This window comes from Mustela erminea, chromosome 7 (genome assembly GCF_009829155.1).
Source record: "Mustela erminea isolate mMusErm1 chromosome 7, mMusErm1.Pri, whole genome shotgun sequence".
NCBI lineage: Eukaryota > Metazoa > Chordata > Mammalia > Carnivora > Mustelidae > Mustela > Mustela erminea.
This window is the reverse complement of record NC_045620.1, coordinates 21,963,261-21,983,412: the sequence shown is the minus strand read 5'-3', so window position 1 is coordinate 21,983,412 and position 20,152 is coordinate 21,963,261. Positions and strand designations below refer to the sequence as shown.

The following is a 20,152-nucleotide window of genomic DNA, read 5'->3' as shown; positions in this document are numbered from 1 at the left end:
TTACTCGTCAAGCACAATTCCTGAAAGAAACTTGGGAAGAGGGGAAACTAAGTTAATCGAGCACAGACTTTTTTTTTTTTTTAAGATTTTATTTATTTGACAGATAGAGATCACAAGTAGGCAGAGAGGCAGACAGAGAGAGGAGGAAGCAGGCTCCCTGCTGAGCAGAGAGCCCCATGTTGGGCTCAATCCCAGGACCCTGGGACCATGACCTGAGCCGAAGGCAGAGCTTTAACTCACTGAGCCACCCAGGTGTCCCAAGCACAGACTTTTTAAATATGATTTGTTTATCTGCTAACATTTACTGAGTGTCAAACTGGTTCTACTCTCTGTCCTTGATTAGATTATTAAGGCTCCGTGTGCTTGAGTTCTTCATCTATAAAGACAATAAAATACAAGCTACCTAAGTTGTGGTCTGTATGCATGTAAAATCCTTAGAGCTTATAAATGTTACTATTTTAATATGCTCTATCTCATTTGGCTGTTGAAGATGCAGACAAAAACACACCTTTTATGCTTGAGTTTGAATAAATTCTTACAAACAAGTGATACAATGTAATAAAATGAGGGAAGGTACAATCACCTGGGAGAGGTGTCATCTATCCCCACTTCATAGATGAGTAAATTTGAGCAAAACAGATGAAGATTCACTTCAAACGGTGTGCTCTTCCCATTGTACTACTCTGCTTCTGAAACAGTAGACAATTAACACTACTCTGATGCTTAAAAGCCCCAACTTTCCTTGGGGCTGTACAAAGTTTCCTTTCCAGCTCTAGCCTTGACAATATTATCCATTCTCAAGGCTTCAATAGCTACATATCAGTTACTTCCAAATTTTCTCTCTAGTCCAAATGTTTCTACCCAATTTTCCACCTCTATATCCAATGGTCTAGTTGATTTCCCTATTTGGTATATCAGATTGAACTACTAGCTTTCCTATCTCGTTAGCTGCTCTATTAATCCACCCAGTTGTTCAAGCTTTTACCCTTCCAGCACATTGTTCACATTGTTACCACTGTTCTAACTGTATACTATTTAATCTGACTTATAGCATCCCTGTGATACAGGTTCCTTCTTTCTCCCAATCTTACAGATAAGAGGTTAAATAACTTTTTCTCAGTGACAGTAAGTGGCATTTAGGCTTTTAACACATAGGTCACATGCCTAAGTTCCAGACACTATGACCAACTCCCATGTCTGTTTTTGTTCTTTGCTCTGTCCCCAGTTTTTAGAGCTGTGCATGGCATATAGCAGGGGCTCTGTAAATAAATGGAAAAAAAAAAAAAAAAAAAAAGGAATATGGGGTGTGTGTGTGCCTGGGTGGTTCAGTCAGCTAAGCATTTGACTTCAGATCAGGTCATCATCTTGGGGTCCTGGGATCAAGCTTCATTTTCTCCTTCTGTCAAATAAATAAAATCTCTAAAAAAAAAAAAAAAAAAAGAAAGAAAGAAAGAAAGGAATGTAGGTCAAAGGAAGGAGATATCACCTTTCACTAATTGGTACTTAGGCCAAGGTTTAAGACTTAAGATTATGACTGGGTATTAGGTATTAGGAGGATCAGAGAATAACAATATTAACAATAAATTAGTTGGTGTTTTCCTGGTAATTAATGCTGAGGCATATTTCCACACGACTGTTCGCTTCAGCATCTTGGCAAAGAATGTTATTTTCTGCTAAGCCCACACTGCCTTAAAAAATTTTTTTATAAGGGTGCCTGGGTGGCTCAGTGGGTTAAAGCCTCTGCCTTCGGCTCAGGTCATGATACCAGGGTCCTGGGATCCAGCCCCCCAACCGGCTCTCTGCTCAGCAGGGAGCCTGCTTCCTCCTCTCTCTCTCCCTGCCTGCCTCTCTGCCTGCTTGTGATCTCTGTCTGTCAAATAAAATCTTTAAAAAAAAAAAAAAAATTTTTTTATAGGGGCGCCTGGGTGGCTCAGTGGGTTAAAGCCTCTGCCTTTAGCTCAGGTCATGATCCTGGGGTCCTGGGATCCAGCCCTGCATCAGGCTCTCTGCAAAGCACGGAGCCTGCTTCCCTTCCTCTCTCTCTCTGCCTGCCTCTCTGCCTACTTGTGATCTCTATCTGTCAAATAAATAAATCCAATCTTCAAAAAAAAATTTTTTTATGGGCACCTAGGTGGCTCAGTGGGTTGAGCCTCTGCCTTCGGCTCGGGTCATGATCTCAGGGTCCTGGGATCAAGCCCCGCATGGGGCTCTCTGCTCAGCAGGGAGCCTGCTGCTCCCTCTCTCTCTGCCTGCCTCTCTGCCTACTTGTGATCTGTCTGTCAAATAAATAAATAAAATCTTTAAAAAAAATTTTTTTTATATGCTCAAAGTATTCACAAAGACAAAGGAAGCATTTAATAATATGCAATTTTATAGTGCAAATTATTAAAAATAGAGAACAATGAAAAACAGTACTTAGCCTTTCCTTCCATGAACCCAGGATTTAGGATATCAACTCAATATTAAAACCTAACACACACTGTAGACAACAGGATAGAGAATGAGTATGTATTTCCTTCAATTTGGACATCATGTAAAGTGATACATGTTTATCCACATGATGCAAACAACACTCAAATTCCTCTACCAAAAATCACCACACTACAAAATCAGTCCCATTCCTTTACTACCAGAACCCAACCTGACCCCTAAAATGTTTCCCTGGATTTGGTCCTAAATGGCTTGGATTGTTTCAAAACCTAAAAAACATCTTCACAAGATGAAGATTGCTGACCATGAAGGATATTTAAAAGAATGGGCTACTAGTTCTCAAGGTCATTCCACTATAGAAGTTGCAAGCATTGTGCACATTCTTGGAAAAAGTATCTATGCTACACTCTTACAGATGCATAAATTCTGTCACTTTTTGAAAAAACAAAAACAACAAAAAACAAACTGCAGGGCTCTACATTCAGCCAATTATCCTCAAAGGCAACAGGGCGGCTATCACCAGCTCAGACTGCCATGCAGTTGCGATGTGCTCGGGCACTCTTCCGATTTCTCTCCTCTGGAGCACCTTGTGCAGGAAAACTACATGAAGTCACTGACAAGACCTAGAGCAATGTGTGGTAGGTGGGTTCCGTAGCTGAAGCTTAAGGAGTTTTCGAGCTGGTGAGGGGTCTAATTGTTGTGTGCTTCTCTTCCCTGCGGAGGAAAGACAGAATTAAATTTCAATTAAATTCAAAATAACATTTATTGAAAACTTGTATGGACACTGTGTCAGACACTGAAAGGCATTACAGTGACAAGAAAGTCTTTGTCCTCAAGGAGATGGCAGTCTGGTAGGAAAGCCAGCTGCAACCACAACCATAATAAAATGTAATGAGAAAATGAAGGAATATATAGCAAATAATTTAGGGCTGGAGGAGGCCAAGGAAAAGCAACAGGGAAGTAATGTCAGTGTCACTTAGTGAATCCTTGAAGAATGAAAAGGAAAATGGCAATGGGTATTTAAAAGCTTAGATTTACTAAAACAACACGGTTTGTGGGGATTTCATTTTTAGTCTACTGTGTTATTGTGGAATTCACAACTAGAAATTTCCCATTAACTTTGAGTACCCACAGCATAATAATTATTGTGAGGGGAGAAAAAGAAATCTTCTCATACAGGCTTTATTCTCTGAGACCATATGCTTTGGAGGTCAGTTTGCATCTGAAGGGCTATTATATATAAAATAGTGCAAGCTCTAGTCCCCAGAAGACACACACTCACCGAGCTGTACTGACACCTTCTGGAGACACTGGGTACTTTCATCCATAAAAGCATGCAGCTGCTTCATTGAGCCTTGCAGTTCGTCCATCTGCACAAGAAAGACAGCTGTGAGCTGTATGGGTCCTTGACGTTCCTCAAAAAAGGACAGGCAAGGGCACCTGGGTGGCTCAGTGGGTTAAGCCGCTGCCTTCGGCTCAGGTCATGATCTCAGGGTCCTGGGATCGAGTCCCGCATCGGGCTCTCTGCTCAGCAGGGAGCCTGCTTCCTCCTCTCTCTCTGCCTGCCTCTCTGCCTACTTGTGTTCTCTGTCAAATAAATAAATAAAATCTTTAAAAAAAAAAAAAAAAAAAAAGACAGGCAAGCTCCAACTCAGCAATTTTGCCTCTGCTATCTTTTTAACCTGGAATGCTTGTGCCACACATTGTGTTTGCTCCTCCAGATTCACACTCTGCACTTCTCCATGCTGCTCTATGCTCTGGGAGGCTGCCATGCATAAACTCAAACAGGATTCCTTGTCCTCGGGTGTCTGGGCAGGTATAGCCAAGATGGAGCCCAAGTGGAAGGGAGCTTAATGAATTCAGGGTATTTTTATGCAGGCTTGCTGAAAGGGTTGTCTTGAGTTAGTTCTCTCAACTGAAGGTCATGGCTCTCTCAAAGCAGCCCACTATATGACTTTCTTCCTCTGGTATCACAGTGACTGTTCCTCCCCTCTGTCCTCCGGGCCCAGGGATAGTAAGAGTTCAGCTGCCTCTGAGTCCCAGGTTACTTCACCAATCCTTGTGGTTTCCTCAATACCCATACTTTATATACCACTCCTTCACTTAGCCTTTATCAAGTGCATCTGCTTCCTGTCAATATTTGGGAGTGATACAATAATATTCTCCCAAATGTCCTCATATCTCACTTCCTCATTTCTTTCAAGTCTCTGTTAAAATGGTACTGTAGAGGGGTGCCTGGGTGGCTCAGTCGGTTAAGGATCTGCCTTCAGCTTGGGTTGTGATCCTGGGGTCTTGGGATCAAACCTTGCGTTGGGCTCCCTGCCCTGGGGTAGCCTGCTTCTCCCTCTCCCTCTGCCTACTGCTGCCCCTTGCTTGTGCTCTGTCAAATGAATAAATAAAATCTTAAAAAAAAAAAAAAAAAAGGCTCCATCAACAACTGCTCTATACAGAAACTTGCCGCCCTTCCTGTACACCAACTCCTTTACCCTGTTTTATTAGCTCTTATCACCACATATTTATTTTTTTTATTGTTTCTCCATGTTTCCCCAAGGTAGAGCTGAATATCCTTATCTCATTACATATATTCTCCAGGTCTCTTACATTTCCAAGGACAACATAGCAAAGCTAAATAACCAAATTAACATGAGTCCACTCACCACCAACTCCATATAATCGAAGACTTTGTTCTGGTTCTGCAATATCTTTTGGTAGTCAGGCTTTGTATTAAGGACTTCACTCTGGGAAGATCCAAGATATGTTGCAGGTTCCACTTCAACTTCAGTAACTTTGTTTTCAGCTGATCCTCTGGAGGGGAAAAAAAAAAAGAGCAAGGAATTTTTTTTTTCTCTTAAAGATTTTTATTTATTTGATATAGAGAGATCACAAGTAGGCAGAGAGGCGGGGGGGGGGGGTCGGGGGGCCGGGAGCAGGCTCCCTGTTGAGCAGAGAGCCCGATGCAGGGCTTGATCCCAGGACCCTCAGATCATGATCTGAGCCTAAGGTAGAGGCTTAACCCACTGAGCCACCCAGGCACCCCGCAAGGAATTTTAAAGGTTTTTTTTTTTTTTTTTTTTAATTTACTTATGTGAGAGAGAGAGCACAGAGGAGAGAGGGAGAAGGAGAAGCAGACTCCCCACTGAGCAGGGCTCAATCCCAGGACCCTGAGATCATGACCTGAGCCAAAGGCAGAAGCTTAACAGACTGAGCCACCCATGTACCCCTCAAGGAGTTTTTATAATCATTTTCTGGGGGAATATATGTAAGACAACCTAGGGGAAAAAATCTCCAATAACCAGAACCAATATTCTTCTGCTCTACTATCGGAGTAGACTATCTTATTAATAAGAGGGTTCTGAAATGATTATGCCAGTGTTAACATACTTATACCACTGGACTCCAGGAAATGCTAGAACCTTCACATCAGTTGATTCCACCTAACGTTAAGGTCCATTTACAAAAAGGAGTACATGTGAGGTATAGTAAAGCCAAAACTTGCTTTCCTGAAATCTATGTCTATCATCTCTTCTTAAGAAAAGTGCTGGGCCACCTCAATTATCTGAAATAACTGAATATGGAGAGTTCATGAAAACCGAGGACTCTTTAACAACAACCACTCCTACAATTTCCTGACTGCCAGACCCTGCTAAACACGTTCCATTTTGTTAACACTCATAATAACCCAGTGAGATAGATACTAACATTATCCCCATTTTCAAGAGGAACTCCAAGCTTAGTGATAAAGTAGCTTGCCCAAGAACACAAAATGAAGGAGTAATTGGTATTTGAACAGAGACAATCTGCTTCTAGACGCATTCCTCTTAACCAGTAAACTATGCCACATCAAAAGTTTTTATTCTGAAACTGCCATCTTATACTTAACCTAACTTCATAAGAGGACCATGTAAGGGGCAAATAAAGTAACTGATAACCATCAGTGCCCGGACTGTGGAAATTTTCAGACCATGTTCCTGAAAGCACCTCTCTGCTGCTACTTTTGCAGTTAAGGCTTTAGGTAACATATTATATTTGGGTTTCCAGCTGAGACTCTGTTGGGGAAAAATAAGTTTAAAATCACCGGCTTACATGGCCAACTAAATCTAAGTCTAGCACTTTCCCATTTTCTTAAGTCTTTGGGACCCAAAGATCCTCTCTCTCTTGTACACCCTATCTCATCACCCCCTTTCATGTCTTTGCACTTCTACGAAGGACCTGGCCAGGGTTCTCTCCCATACCTGCAGCTTGAAGGCCACGTGTAAACTGATATGCCATGACCAAGATTTTAGCTCAACCCTAGGTGCCCTGGTACAGGGCAGAGATGAGTCTGTCTCCCCGAAGATATGGAACAGCAGCCAAGGACACTGAACAGAAGCAATTCTGTTGACTGAAAACAGAGACACCCATTCTTCGTCCCCTTCCCCCAACTCTCCGTTTATAGTTCTAGAGTGTTAATACACATTTTATAGAGCTTTAATGAGTTATTTGGCCTATGAGAAAGGACTCATCTTTCAATTTATGCTAAGAGAACTGAAATTGATTCAAATCAAATTCCAGGGCACCTGGGTGGCTCAGTCCTTCGACATCTGACTTTGGCTCAGGTCATGATCCCAGGGTCCTGGGATCGAGCCCCGCGTCGAGCTCCCTGCTCTGCAGGAAGCCTGCTTCTCCCTCTCCCACCCTCTCTGCTTATATTCTCCCTCTCACTGCTCTGTCTGTAAAATATGTAAATTAAAAATCTTTAAAAAGAAAATTAAATTCCATAAGGTAAAAGATAGCTTCCTATTTCCAATCATTAATCTAACCTGGATATGGTATCTTCAGCCTCCTTCTGGTAGTGCTGTAAGAGCTGATCCCAAGACTGACGTTCTAAAGAAAATCTATAGAATCAAGAAAAAAAATATCAGTTACTTTTCAATCATCTCATTCGGACTCATTCAGGGCATCAATAAGTACATTAGGTGTCTACTCTGGCTCTAAGATGTGAGTAAAAAGGTCATTCAAGGATTAAAAAGCTCAACTAATTCAGAGGATATTAATTTAATCAAATCAAACATGAGTTCTTAAAATCAAATTAACATCCTTATTCCCTCAAGTCCACTGTATGAAACTGGCAATGAGTAGAGCCCACAAGATCCCAATATGTAGCTTTCTAAATTAGTGTTGACACACTAATATTGAGACTCTGAATGGAATATTTACTATTCATTTTTTCCAGACCTAGTTATTTTCCCAGATAAATTTAGATTTTCCAACAAAGCATCACTCATTTTCACTTACTTTGTTATGTATTCCTTCATCTCAGCCACTGATGTTTCCAGAGACAAATCTGATGCTTTTCTGGAATACAGATAGGATTGTAAGGTCAACATAAATGTTTCAAGGGCACTTGCTTTAATAAGATGCCTTACATAATTTTGATGGCAGTATAAAATGTTCCGAATTCATCTTTCAACAAACATTTATTCTTGGCCTCTATCTCATTTTTGCACTAGGTAACAGTTTTCTCGGTGGTCTCTTTATTTTCTATTTCTCTCATTGATTCCAATTCACCTTTAGCCAGATTATCTTTCCCTAAAATATTCCTTAATTTTATTTTCCTGCCTAAAAAACTCTGTAACTCTTGACTGCATTCAAAATAAGTCAAAACTCTTTAACCTGGCACTTGAGCCTGTTTGGGCTCCAATGAGCTCATTAATTTTGATACTAATTGTTGCCTTTCTTTTCTACCTATTCTACCCCATATAATCTCACTCAGCCTGAAACTCAAACATCTGGAATTTCCCACCTCCAAAAATCACACCATTTTTTTTTTTTAAAGATTTATTTGAGAGAAAGTGAGAAAAAAGCGTGAGCGGAGGAAGGGACAGAGAGAATATCCAAGCAGACTCCCTCTGAGAATGGAGCCCAACTCAGGGCTTGATCTCACAAGTCATGAGATCAGGTCCTGAGTGGAATCCAAGAGCTGGATGCTCAACTGACTGAGCTGCCCAGGTGCCCTTGTTCACATCATTTTTGAGTCATCTTTTAAGACCCAACAATACTTTTGTATATGACCATATTTTCTTCCCACTCAAAATGATGCTATCAGTGGAGAGGGATTATGTTTACTTACACCAATGGCTCAGCTCAGTTGGTTGACTAATGCTAATGGAAAAGAAGCAGGCACTGAAAATGCCAATATTCTGCAGATGTACTTGGTACTCTACCTGGTAAAAACAAGTTAGTTGTTCCACTTTCCATTTTTCTCTACCAAGGCCTGTGACACACAGCCTCTATCATCTTTGGCTGAGATGCAGCAGCTGGTAGCTAAAATACACTGCATTAAAAGAGATACTATGTCGAGCCAACATATTTTTCATTTCCTGGATAGCAATTGTAATTCTAACAATCTGTGGGAAAGCAGACATTTGTGAAATATTTGCCATTATAAATAAAACTAAAAAGTTTTATAAGGTAGGCCCAAGTGACATGATTTGTTGCAAGGCAGGAACTAGAGAGTTAGGCCCTGCCCTCATTGAGGAACTACCAGTTTGAGACCGAGATTTAAAAGCTTCTAATATTCTTCCTTGCCAATAGCTGAAGAACATAAGTTTATCACCAACTTGCATTTCCAGCAAAGATTTGAACAATGCTTTTCCTCTCATCTTTCCATGGCTGGTTCCTTCCCACCACTTGGGTCTTACAGATTTTCTCTGAACACTAACTAGAGTTGCCCACTCTATCAAGTCACTACCACAGTTACTAACTTCTTAGATCATCACTAACTGAAATCCTTATTTTCTATGTATCTCTTTGTCTCTCCTGTTAAAACATATAAGAAAGACCTTGCTTGATTTATCATTTTATCTCTAGCATCTAGAAGAGCCTGGTGTGTAGAAGATGCTGGATAATGTTTGAGTGAATAAACAACAAATTATAATGAAAAGTCGTAATTAAGTTATAATTTGGGACAGAAGGGGAAATGCACATACCTTTCTGAATCTTCAAAACATTTTTGTAGAGTTCCATTACTTTCCAGGCTCTCTGCAAAATGTTTCAATTCTTCAGAAAGAGAAGATGCTAGAGGGGGAAAAAAACATATTATAAAATAAAAAGAGTATGAATTTACACAGCAAGCTGCTGACAACATATACTCAAGGTGGTCTCAGCTCTAGGGTCCCCTGTTACATTCTGGTCCTCTTACCCATTCAAAGTAGTAGTATAAATATGCAGAAAGATTTTATCTTTTTACTTGAGTAGGTATAGATAAAATGGAAGACAACTCCTCTTTATGACATTTATGATAGTGTTTTTTATACTTGACTGGTGAAAACTAGTTACAAGTTATACATGTACTGACATTTAACTCAAGAAATTTCAACTGCTGGCACTGAAAGAGAGAACATATTACAGAAATCAGGCAATAGGCAGGGGCGTAATGAAAAATGTTAAAGGAGAATAAAGAATTATGGGCATAAGGTAAAAACAGGTCTCTGCTTTGACTTGGAAGGATCTGCAATTGCACTCAGGTGAGAAATGCAGAGGGGAAAGCAGATGTTGAACAGCTATCCTATCTACTTTAATTATGGTGATGGTCTAACACCGAGATAAACAACAGTCTGATTTCATATATTTCCATGTCTTTTTTTTTTTTTTAAAGCTTTTATTTATTTATTTGACAGAGATCACAAGTAGGTGGAGAGGCAGGCAGGGGGGAGGGGAGCAGACTCCCCACTGAGCAGGGAGCCTGATGTGGGGCTCGATCCCAGGACCTGGAGATCATGACCTGAGCCAAAGGCAGACGCTTAACCCACTGAGCCACCCAGACACCCCTATTTTCCAAGTCTTTTAAGTGGGTAACACTGAATATTTCTGACCCTGGATGATTACGTAGTTACACTGTAAAAGATACCTCCTAGAAAGTTAGAAATGGACTCCTAAGAATATTTGTAATTTATATCACAGAGGAACAGCTAATTTCCCTAATGTATAAAGAGTTCCTACAAACTGATGTAAAAAAAAGCCAACATCCCAATTTTCAAAAATGAGAAAAGGAGTCTTTCCAGCAGTGCCGACCTCCCCACAAGAACATCCCCTCTCCAAGAACCTCCTCCACCCATCCCGGAAGAGAAAAGGAAGCACAAGAAGTGCCTGGCACAGAGCCCTAACTCCTACTTCACGGGTGTGAAGTGCCCAGGATGCTACAAAATCACACCGTTTTTAGCCATGCAAAAACAGTAGTTTTGTGTGTTGGCTGCGCCACTGTCCTTTGCCAGCCTATGGGAGGAAAAGCAAGGCTTAACAGAAGGATGTCCTTCAGACAGAAGCAGGGCTAAAAGCATCCTGAATCAAAATGAGGGGAAAACCATCCCAATCAACACATTTTGGATTAAAAAAAAAAAGAAAAAAAAGAACAGGGGTGCCTGGGTGGCTCAGTCGTTAAGCGTCTGCCTTTGGTTCGGGTCATGACCCCAGGGTCCTGGGATCAAGCTCCGCGTCGGGCTTCTTGCTCTGTTGGAAACCTGTTTCTCCCTCTCCCCCTCCCCCTGCTTGTGTTCTTTCTCTCCCTGTGTATCTCTCTGTTAAATAAACAAATAAAATATTTTTTAAAAAATGAACAAAGGATACAAACATACACAGAAAATGAAGTACAAGTGGTTCTAAAAATATGAAAAAGTGCTTATCCCCTTTGAAAGAAAATGGATGGGCGCCTGGGTGGCCAAGTGGGTTAAAGCCTCTCCCTTCCGCTCAGGTCGTGGTCTCGGGGTCCTGAGATTGAGCCCCACATCGGGCTCTCTGCTCAGCGGGGAGCCTGCTTCTTCCTCTCTCCCTGACTGCCTCTCTGCCTACTTGTAATCTCTGTCAAATAAATAAAATCTTAAAAAAAAAAAAAGAAAAGAAAAGAAAATGGAACAGATTAAAACTGGAAAACACTTTTTATCACCAATCAAACAGTAAAAAATTTGAATTGTTTGCTAAAACTGTTGTGAGCATGAAAAAGGTACTTGCATATATTGCTGGTAAGAGAATAAACTGATACGACCTTTTTTTAAAGATTTTATTTATTTATTTAACAGAGAGAGATCACAAGTAGGTAGAGAGGCAGGCAGAGAGAGAGGGCAAAGCAGGCCTGCTGAGCAGAGAGCCCGATGCAGGGCTCGATCCCAGGACCCTGAGATCATGACCTGAGCCGAAGGCAGAGGCTTAACCCACTGAGCCACCCAGGCACCACTGATACAACTTTCTGGAAAGCAATCTGGTAATTTCTCACATTTCACTTGATCTATGTAATTCAAATTCTAGAAATTTATCTTATTTTTACTTGTGTATATGACAAAAGGCTTGTGTAAAAAGGCATTCACTACCCTATTTATTATAATAGCAAAATACTGGAAACAACCCTAAAAGCCCATCAGGAAAGAATTGGTTAAATCACATATGGAACATTTATAAAATGAAATATCATATGGCTACTAAAATGTCTCAAGACAGTTCTATATGTGTAATATGGAACATGTGCAAGAAAAATTGGCTTAAAAAAAAAAAAAAAAAAAAGACAAGGGGTACCTGGGTGGCTCAGTTAGTTAAGCATCTGCCCCTGGCCTCAGGTCATGATCCCAGGGTCCTGGGATTGAGCCCCACATCAGGCTCCCTGCTCAGCAGGAGAGTTTGCTTCTCCCCTTCCCTCTGCCTCTAACTACCGCTCATGCTCCTCTCTTGCTCACTCTCTCAAACAATCAAATAAATAAAATAAATAAATAAAACAAGGGGCGCCTGCGTGGCACAGTCAGCTGAACGTCTGACTCTTGGCTTCAGCTCAGGTCATGATCTCACAGTCATGAGATGGAGTCCCGCATCAGGTTCCCCACTCAGCACGGAGTCTGCTTGAGTTTCTCTCTCCCTCATCCTTTGCCCCTCCCCCAGTCCCTCCCCCCTACCCTCTCTAAAATTAATAAATAAGGCGCCTGGGTGGCTCAGTGGGTTAAGCCTCTGCCTCGGCTCAGGTCATGATCTCAGGGTCCTGGGATCGAGCCCCACATCAGGCTCTCTGCTCAGCAGTGAGCCTGCTTCCCCCTCTCTCTCTGCCTGCCTTTCTCACTACTTGTGATTTCTGTCTAATAAATAAATAAAATCTTAAAAAAAAAAGAATTAGGGACGCCTGGGTGGCTCAGTTGGTTAAGCAGCTGCCTTCGGCTCAGGTCATGATCCCAGCGTCCTGGGATCGAGTCCCACATCGGGCTCCTTGCTCAGCAGGGAGCCTGCTTCTCCCTCTGCCTCTGCCTGCCATTCTGTCTGCCTGTGCTCGCTCTCTCCCCCTCTCTCCCTCTGATAAATAAATAAAATCTTTAAAAAAAAAAAAAAAAAAAAGAATTAAAAAAATAATAAAATTAATTAATAAATCTTTTTAAAAAGATATGGTAAAGAACAGTACAGAGAGTATATGTTCATTTGGTATGCATGTAAAAATGTTGGAAATGCAGTAAGACTTCTATAGTAATCCACAGGAAACTGGTGGCTGTGGTGGAATCGGCAGAGAGGAGTTGGACTGGCTTGGGGTGGGAGGCAGGCTTACTTTTCATTTTTCTACTTTCTGAATGTCATAAGTATATATTCTTACTTCTTTAAACACAATTCTAAGATATGGGGGGGGCTGGTTTTGTAAGCCAGCAGCTCCTATAAATGGCGGTCCTCAAAGTGGGGCTTCAACTGAAGGTAAAGTCAAAGGCCAAAGCTTGCTCATCTATTCTTAGCAACTTACCTTTGGCTCTAAAACTTTCAAGACTGAAGCCCTCAGTGTCCTTTAGGAAAGGTTCAAGTTTCCCAACAGAGAACTAAATAAAGGAAAGCATTTTCAGTACAACCACCATGATTTTCCAGGCCAGTCTTGAGTTCACATAATTTCATGATGTTTCATCAATGTGAAAGTAAACATGATTTAATTTTTATACCTAAGATTTTTCATATAAACAAATAAGTAGATCAGGAAAAACCTCCTTGCTCAGGCTATACATTCTGATTTTTGTTTCAGAGAAACATGGTCATTTAAGTAACACAAATGACTTCTCTAAACTGCTGTAATTGCCAGTTAGCCATATAATTCCCAATCAGTAGATAGTCAGACCTCAAATGTCTGCTTTAACTTAGATACTGACTTTCACCCACTTTAAATTCCCATCATTTGCTGCCAATGGGCAAAACATACTAGACTGAGGACATCTCTGACTCTCAGGTGCTCAGTTAGCAGCAGCAAAAGCACCAGTGGGACTGGTAGAAGGCCTAGTCCAGAGAGAAAAATCAGCTGCTGCTGGGATTAAATGTGGCTTTTAAATTAATCCCACCTAGAAAGAAACTTCTTTTAATCTTAATTGATATATCACACAATACTGATCTCTCTTTGGAGCTGTCACAGCAACAGTTTAAAAAAGGAAAAAGAAAAAGAGAAAGGAATAGAAAAAGAAAGCATTTCTCAATCCCAAGAATCTTACCTGGAAACTGGAAAGCAGGAGAGCAACCAGCCGTTTGCTTTCTGTTAAGTTGCCACTGATGGATCTGCTGAGCTCTAACATAAAATATCACCACATGTAAGGAGCTAGATACTAACACAGTAAAGTAAAAAAAACTAAAAATTGCCCTCCCTCTTGATGGGGTCTAACTTCAGGCAAGAATTCCTAGGCAGCATTTTCTACTTAAAAGGAGAACTCATAAAAAGTTTATCTAATTTTTTTTGAATCACCAAAAAATGAAATTTATCAGTTTAATGTACTAACTTTAAAAAGTTATTATGAACCTTTTATGGATTACATTAAAATCTTGTCTGTTTGGGGGGTGCTTGGATGGCTCAGTCGTTTTGAGTGTTCAGCTCTTGATTTTGGCTTAGGTCAGGATCTCAGAGTAGTGAGATCAAGCCCTGCAACCCTCTTCCCACTCAGCCGAAAGTTCGCTTGAGTTTCTCTGCCTCTGCCCCTGCTGAGGCTCACACGCGAGCTCTCTCTTTCAAATAAATAATTAAGTCCTTAAAAAAATAATAAAAATAATGTAACTTTAAAAAAAAATCACTTAACTTGTTTTTGATGTTTTATTTTCAGCTTTTAAGGAAAGAAGGTGGGAACATTTGAGTATCTTTATGACAGGCACTGCAGGGTTTTTTGTTTGTTTGTTTGTTTTTTGAGTAGGTTCCATGCCCAAGGTGGGGCTTGAGCTTAGGACCCTGAGATCAAGAGTTGCATGCTTGGGGCGCCCTGGGTGGCTCAGTCAGTTAAACATCTGCTTTCGGCTCAGGTCAGGATCTCAGGGTCCTGGGATGGAGCCCCACGTAGGGCACCCTGTCCAGCGGAGGGTCTGCTTCTCCCTCTTCCTCCCCACCCCAGCGCATGCTCTGTTTCTGTCTCTCTCTCTTTGAAATAAATAAATAAAATCTTACTAAAAAGTCAACATGCTCTATGGAGTAAGTCAGCCAGGTGCTACTCCAGTGCGCTTTAAATACACTGTCTTGTAAATTACAAGCTCCATTTTACAGATGGGAAAACTGAAGCTGGAGGCCAGATATAGGTGGAGCCAGAATTCAATCCCAAGTCTGCCACCAAAAAAAGTGTATTTTCCCACTAAGAGCCATGTTGCTTCTCTGTAATGACCTTATAATAACATTAATAGCAATTTGTTGAATACCTGCTATAAATAAAAAAGCATTTCATTAAATGTTATGCACACCTCATTAAAACCAAAGGCAAGTAGCTTATTAATTCCATTTTACAAAGTAGGACACTGAGGCACAAAGGCTGGATGATAGGTAATTTGTCCAAGGTCACATGGTAAGTCCCCCTGAATTGGTGGGGAATTTTACATAATTATGCCACTGAATCCTCAAATGACTATAAGATGTAGATACTGATTTTTTTTTTTCTTTTTCAATTATGTCCCTCTAAAAACATCAATTATTATATAGCAAAGAAAATTTGAGATACTGTATTTTTGTCCTCCAGCTTCAGCTGGCTGTGTTTCTAGTTCTTTTGCCTCCTAATTATTTCTCATTGCTGTTAGTACAGAAAAACAGGATACCTTCTGCCTATAACCAAAGAAATCTGGCAAATGGCCAAGCATAACGAGGAGATAACCAATTTTATTACATCAGTGATTTTCTGCTATTCAGAATTTTAGGTCCACAAGCCCTAGAATAGAGATAAAGATAGGGGTAATCTTAGGAAACTGCTGCTATTTTCTTGGCACACCTACAGAGTGAAGTGCATGAGCACAATTGTGGCAGCAATATGCTAAATGGCTATTTTTAGCCAGATTTCCTTCTAGACATCAGGCCATCTGGAAATGAGCTAATATCTTTAAAATAACCACAATACCTTAACATTGCTGTTATTTACTTACTATAAGCCAAGAACTGTGTTATCTATCAATTCATTTAATTCTCACACAAATCTGTAAAATAAGTATCATTTCATCCCATTTCCTGATAAGGACTGTAAGGCAAAGGAGCTTAAGTAATCTGCTCAAGGTTATACAACTAGTAAGCTCTTCCTGAAATGTGCTGGACTTTCCACATTCAATCTTGTACTTCAATGCTTACTGAGATGTAATTATTATTGTAAATTCACACAAATCACATTCAAATATGGCATGTTTAAAAACTTAGCTTTCACCAAGATATTTTTACATGCATCCTCCCTCTGAAATATTTTCAGTTATAAAGCCTATAATCAGGTAGCAACCCACCCACCTCTGTTTCACTTTAGCAAATAACAGAAACCCATAAGAAGAAATCTTTAATGCCTCTCCTCCTAGCAGAGGTGAGTGTTGAACAGTTATAAACTAGAATTTCTGATCATGGTGGAGGTTACAACAGGCAGCTGCTAACATGGATAGCAATCATATGGAACACTTACTAGGTGTTTGACATTAGTACTCAGGATCTCTCTTACAGATGAGGAAACTGAGGTTGAAAGGGGTGACGTGATTTGCTCAGTCACAAAACAAGTAGCAGAGCCAAGTCAATCCTCCATTCTTTCTGCCATACCTCACTGCCTCTTATCTGAGCTGGAACTCCTGTCTTACGTACACAGCATCCCACCTGTGATGCCCTGATGAAAGGCAGGCAGTGACTTCCGCCGGCTCATTTCCTTCATACTTGCTCGCCGCCAAGATTGACTTTTGTCTTGACGATCGGGAGATTGTTCTTGGGGCGACAAATGAAGGGACCTGGACTGAAGTCCTTCCTCCTGGCCAAGATCACAACTTCCCCTCATTTTAGGGCTACAGCCAAGGTGAATTCTTTCCTCTGAAACGCCTTGAGTCATCTCCAGGGAGACAGGTGATTTGCTACACACTTCCGTAGGGATGGGATCCGATTCCAGTGGACGATCATGAGTCTTAGATGTCACTGGTTCCTCTTCTAGAACTTGTTATGAGAAAGTCAGAATACAAAATCAAACCCACCACAACAATGCATCTGAGCAAAAAGGTGGAAAAAGAAAATGTATGCCCCAGATCATGGAAACAGTGAGAAAGCATCTCTGTAAACATGTGAATACGGAATTCCAAATCCACCAGGAGCCAAGAAAGCATTTGTGAATAGCTCAGAAAGCTGAACCCAAGGCCAGAGGGCCTCCATTTTACTACAGTACTTACCTTCTGTGGTCTCCGATCTAATTACTGTAGTCATCCTGGATGAAGAACCCTGAAAATAGGAAAACAAGGTTATCTGTTCCTCACATTTCAGCCTCAGTCTCGCTGGGGCTTTACTACCTCAAAAGAGACTTTGTGTTGTCCAGCCTTTCCAACCTGCTCATCTCTGCCCCATGAAATACTACCTACCTGACAAGGCCCAGCCTAGTCCCACTGCATCTACCTCCTCCAGAGACTATCAGACCATCATCACCTCTTGTACTGAATCTCTACAGAAGTCATCATCAGAAATACTCATGTCTTGCTTAACACACACCCTCCTTTATTTCCCAATTATTTAACTAGTCCTTCATATCTTAGATGGCATTATGATCTACACGGTCTTCCAAACTAGAAAAATCACATCATCCTTCTTATGTAGAATCTCTACATCCAAAGTACTGTCCATCCTACCTCCAACAGTCTCTCCACTTCCAGTTCTCAGTTTAGTTCAGATCTCAGAACTTCCACCATCTGCCTCCCCCTCCCCAGAATAATCTTACAGCCTTTCCACTAGTTTTCCAACATCCAGTACTGCTCCTCTCCAATCCTTTCTTTAGACAGCAGCAGAGATTCTTCCAGTATATTCGACCTTTCATTAACTAGTCCTAACCTACCCATCCCGGTTCTTTCCTATCACCCCCATTCCCTGCACCACTCTTGAATCTCTACACACACCCTGCCTGTAAGACTTATTCAGCCTTCCCAACCTAGCCTAAATGCGAAGCTTTCCACCCACGTCTCTAGACAAAGTTGGTTGTTCCACCTCTTAGTTTTCCTAGCACTGTAAAGTGTGTTTAGGTGTGTCTCCCCAGCCAGACTGTATTTGTATTCCTAGTGGCTGTCACAGACAACTGACTGGAAGAAAGCAAGGAAGGACATGACAGAGGCATCTCTGCATATTCAAGGCTTACCCCTCCCTCCCAGCAGAAATCCGTTTGAGGGGGAGGGACTCCAATTAAAGAGAAATGAATATATAGGGAGGGACAGAACGGGAAAAGTTACAGAACAAGGGTGGGGAGGTCAAGGATCTAGATCCCCACAATCAGGGCTGTATTACAGATTCAAGCTTGGATAATAACAAGAAAGGTCATTTGTTAAGCTGCTTGGTAAGCGCTTACTATATGCCACGATCTGTGTATATATGTACGCAGGCGTTTTATTTGCATCATTATCTCATTATCCCACAGAATCCTTTCCACAGCTCTGGAAATACTATCATTATTTCTCCGTACAGATCGGGGAACTGAGGTTCAGAGGAGCAAAAGCTCGGACCACTAGGGCCAATCCCGGGGTGCGGGGGCGCAGGTGGAATTCGAACCCAGGCCTGTGACCCAGCCTTCAAACACCGTTCTGCACAGGCCCCAAGAGAGAGGCGCAGCCCGCCTTTGGGATTCCTCTCACCTAGAGGAGGCCGCAACGCCCTGAATCCCTCGGCCCCCTCTGTCTGGGGGCGGCGACCGGTCTGGGCTGGGCGGAGAGGTCTGATGCCAAGGAGCCGGTACTGGGATAAGCCAAACAGCGTCCACGGAGAGGTCTGCGACTTCCGGATGACGCCGGGCCAGCCCGCAAACTCCGTCCCGGAGACACGAGCATGCAAATCACTCTTCGCGGTCAAGGGTCGAGCTTCGACGTCCTGTACCACCGCAGCCGCTCCTCTCCGGCCTGGAGCGCTGACAGCTATCTGCGACCCCAAGGCTCCCGCGGCTTCTGAAAGTCCCGCCAACCATGAGCGCCTGCGCAGTTGGCAGCCTGCCGGGTCCGTGCACGCATGCGCAGGATGCCGACCGCCTTCGATGCGCATGCGTAACTGGTGTTCAAAGCTCTTGCCTCCCTCCCGCCCCTGCCCCCTTGTCCGAGTTCTTACTGGTTAAGACTCGGCTAAGAAAACTATTTCCCCAGCTACGCCACGCCTCCGGAGTCCCCGCCTACGGACTCTTACCTCGTCTTGTCGTTTACGCTGCACGCGCTTAGAGCCCATTGAAGATGGGGCAGGGGGAGGTGTGGGCCCAGAGAGGTACTTGCCAAATGAATACAGTGGGTCACGGGGCATCTGATGGTCTCCTCCGTGGTTAGACCATGGTCTCCACCCTCGCTTTATATTGTTAACTGCAAAAACGTGGGCCGTGTCTCTCCCAGAGCACAGTGGAGCTCTGTACTCAGTTTGTTTTACTCTATCCCACTCCTGCTCTAGCACATTATTTCCTGTGACCCGTTTAATACTGGCAAAGCTCAAGAACTCTCCTGTGCAGCCTTATTGCAGGCCACCCCCTCCCCAAACTGCTTGCAGCTCCTCTGCCAATCCTTGTTGCTTCCTCCCTCTGCTCCTCTGCTCAAGCCGTCCCCTCTGCCTGGGAAGCCCAGTCCAGCTTTTTTCTGCAAATTCTCCCAATTTTAAGCCTCAGCTGAGGATTCATCTCTCTTAGATTTTTCTCTGAGGCTCCAGACTGAAAACTCTGTGTTCCCAGAAGCCCAGCTGTGTCTACTCCACTATCCCTTGCTGGCAAGGGATGCCCCAGAGAGCAGCACCTAGCATGATGCCATGGAAATGTCACCCTGCAAATGCAGTCCTTTCTTTCGGATCTGAAACCGAATGTTGAATTATTAGCAGTCCATAAAGTCTGAGAGACGAGTTGGGGAGCAGCAGCTGGAATGTTACTGGGGTCATCCTTCTGTAGCAGCTGCGGTCCTTGGAAAGGTTTTCTGATGGGAGGTAGAAATCTGCCTTCCTGAAATTTTCCACCCTGTGGTTGCAGCCTGCTGGCTCTAATAGCCATCTGAAAGCAGAGATTTTGCTCTTGGTTCCCAGAATATCACTTTCTGGGACTATTGGTACCCAGTTCCTCCTCTTCAGCTTATCATTTGTCAATGTCCCAAGAACAGAACACAATGTTCCCAGCCAGGGCTGGTTATCCTGAGGCACAGTGAAAATACTGGTTCATGGATTCCAGACCCAATAGATTCTCTGTCCTTCCTCTGCATTCATTTCTCCCAGGGGTTCCTACGGTCTACAGGATGTGGACGTTTCTTCCCTCATAACTCACTGCGTGATCTGACCCAGACTTTTTCATCACTC

At 42.4% G+C, this 20,152-nt stretch overlaps 1 protein-coding gene and 1 pseudogene across 2 annotated transcripts; one reads left to right on the top strand and one right to left on the bottom strand.

Annotated features, from left to right (window-relative positions):
• Positions 1–2,351: 2,351 nt before the first annotated feature.
• On the bottom strand, positions 2,352–18,862 carry DSN1 (DSN1 component of MIS12 kinetochore complex). 2 transcript variants are annotated; one of them, XM_032350750.1, is made up of 11 exons: positions 18,481–18,862; positions 17,041–17,089; positions 16,484–16,810; positions 13,893–13,966; positions 13,166–13,238; positions 9,399–9,486; positions 7,705–7,764; positions 7,230–7,304; positions 5,088–5,235; positions 3,713–3,800; positions 2,352–3,144 (listed from the first exon to the last, which is right to left on the bottom strand). In XM_032350750.1, exons 2-11 carry the CDS (start codon positions 17,072–17,074, stop codon positions 3,041–3,043), a joined length of 1,071 nt encoding a protein of 356 aa, XP_032206641.1. In that variant the 5' UTR covers positions 17,075–17,089; positions 18,481–18,862; the 3' UTR covers positions 2,352–3,040. The 2 variants fall into 2 exon arrangements, with proteins under 2 accessions (XP_032206641.1, XP_032206642.1); XM_032350751.1 differs by lacking the exon at positions 16,484–16,810 and having other exon boundaries at positions 18,481–18,861.
• On the top strand, positions 10,451–10,742 carry LOC116595732 (annotated as a pseudogene).
• Positions 18,863–20,152: the final 1,290 nt, after the last annotated feature.

Coding starts and splice junctions, on each gene's coding strand:
- DSN1 (XM_032350750.1), bottom strand. CDS start 17,074: ATGACTACAGTAATTAGATCGGAGACCACAGAAG. Junction 13,239..13,892: donor TCCTGCTTTCCAGTTTCCAG/GTAAGATTCTTG, acceptor TCCTTTATTTAG/TTCTCTGTTGGGAAACTTGA. Junction 5,236..7,229: donor GCTGAAGATACCATATCCAG/GTTAGATTAATG, acceptor TTTCCCCTCCAG/AGGATCAGCTGAAAACAAAG.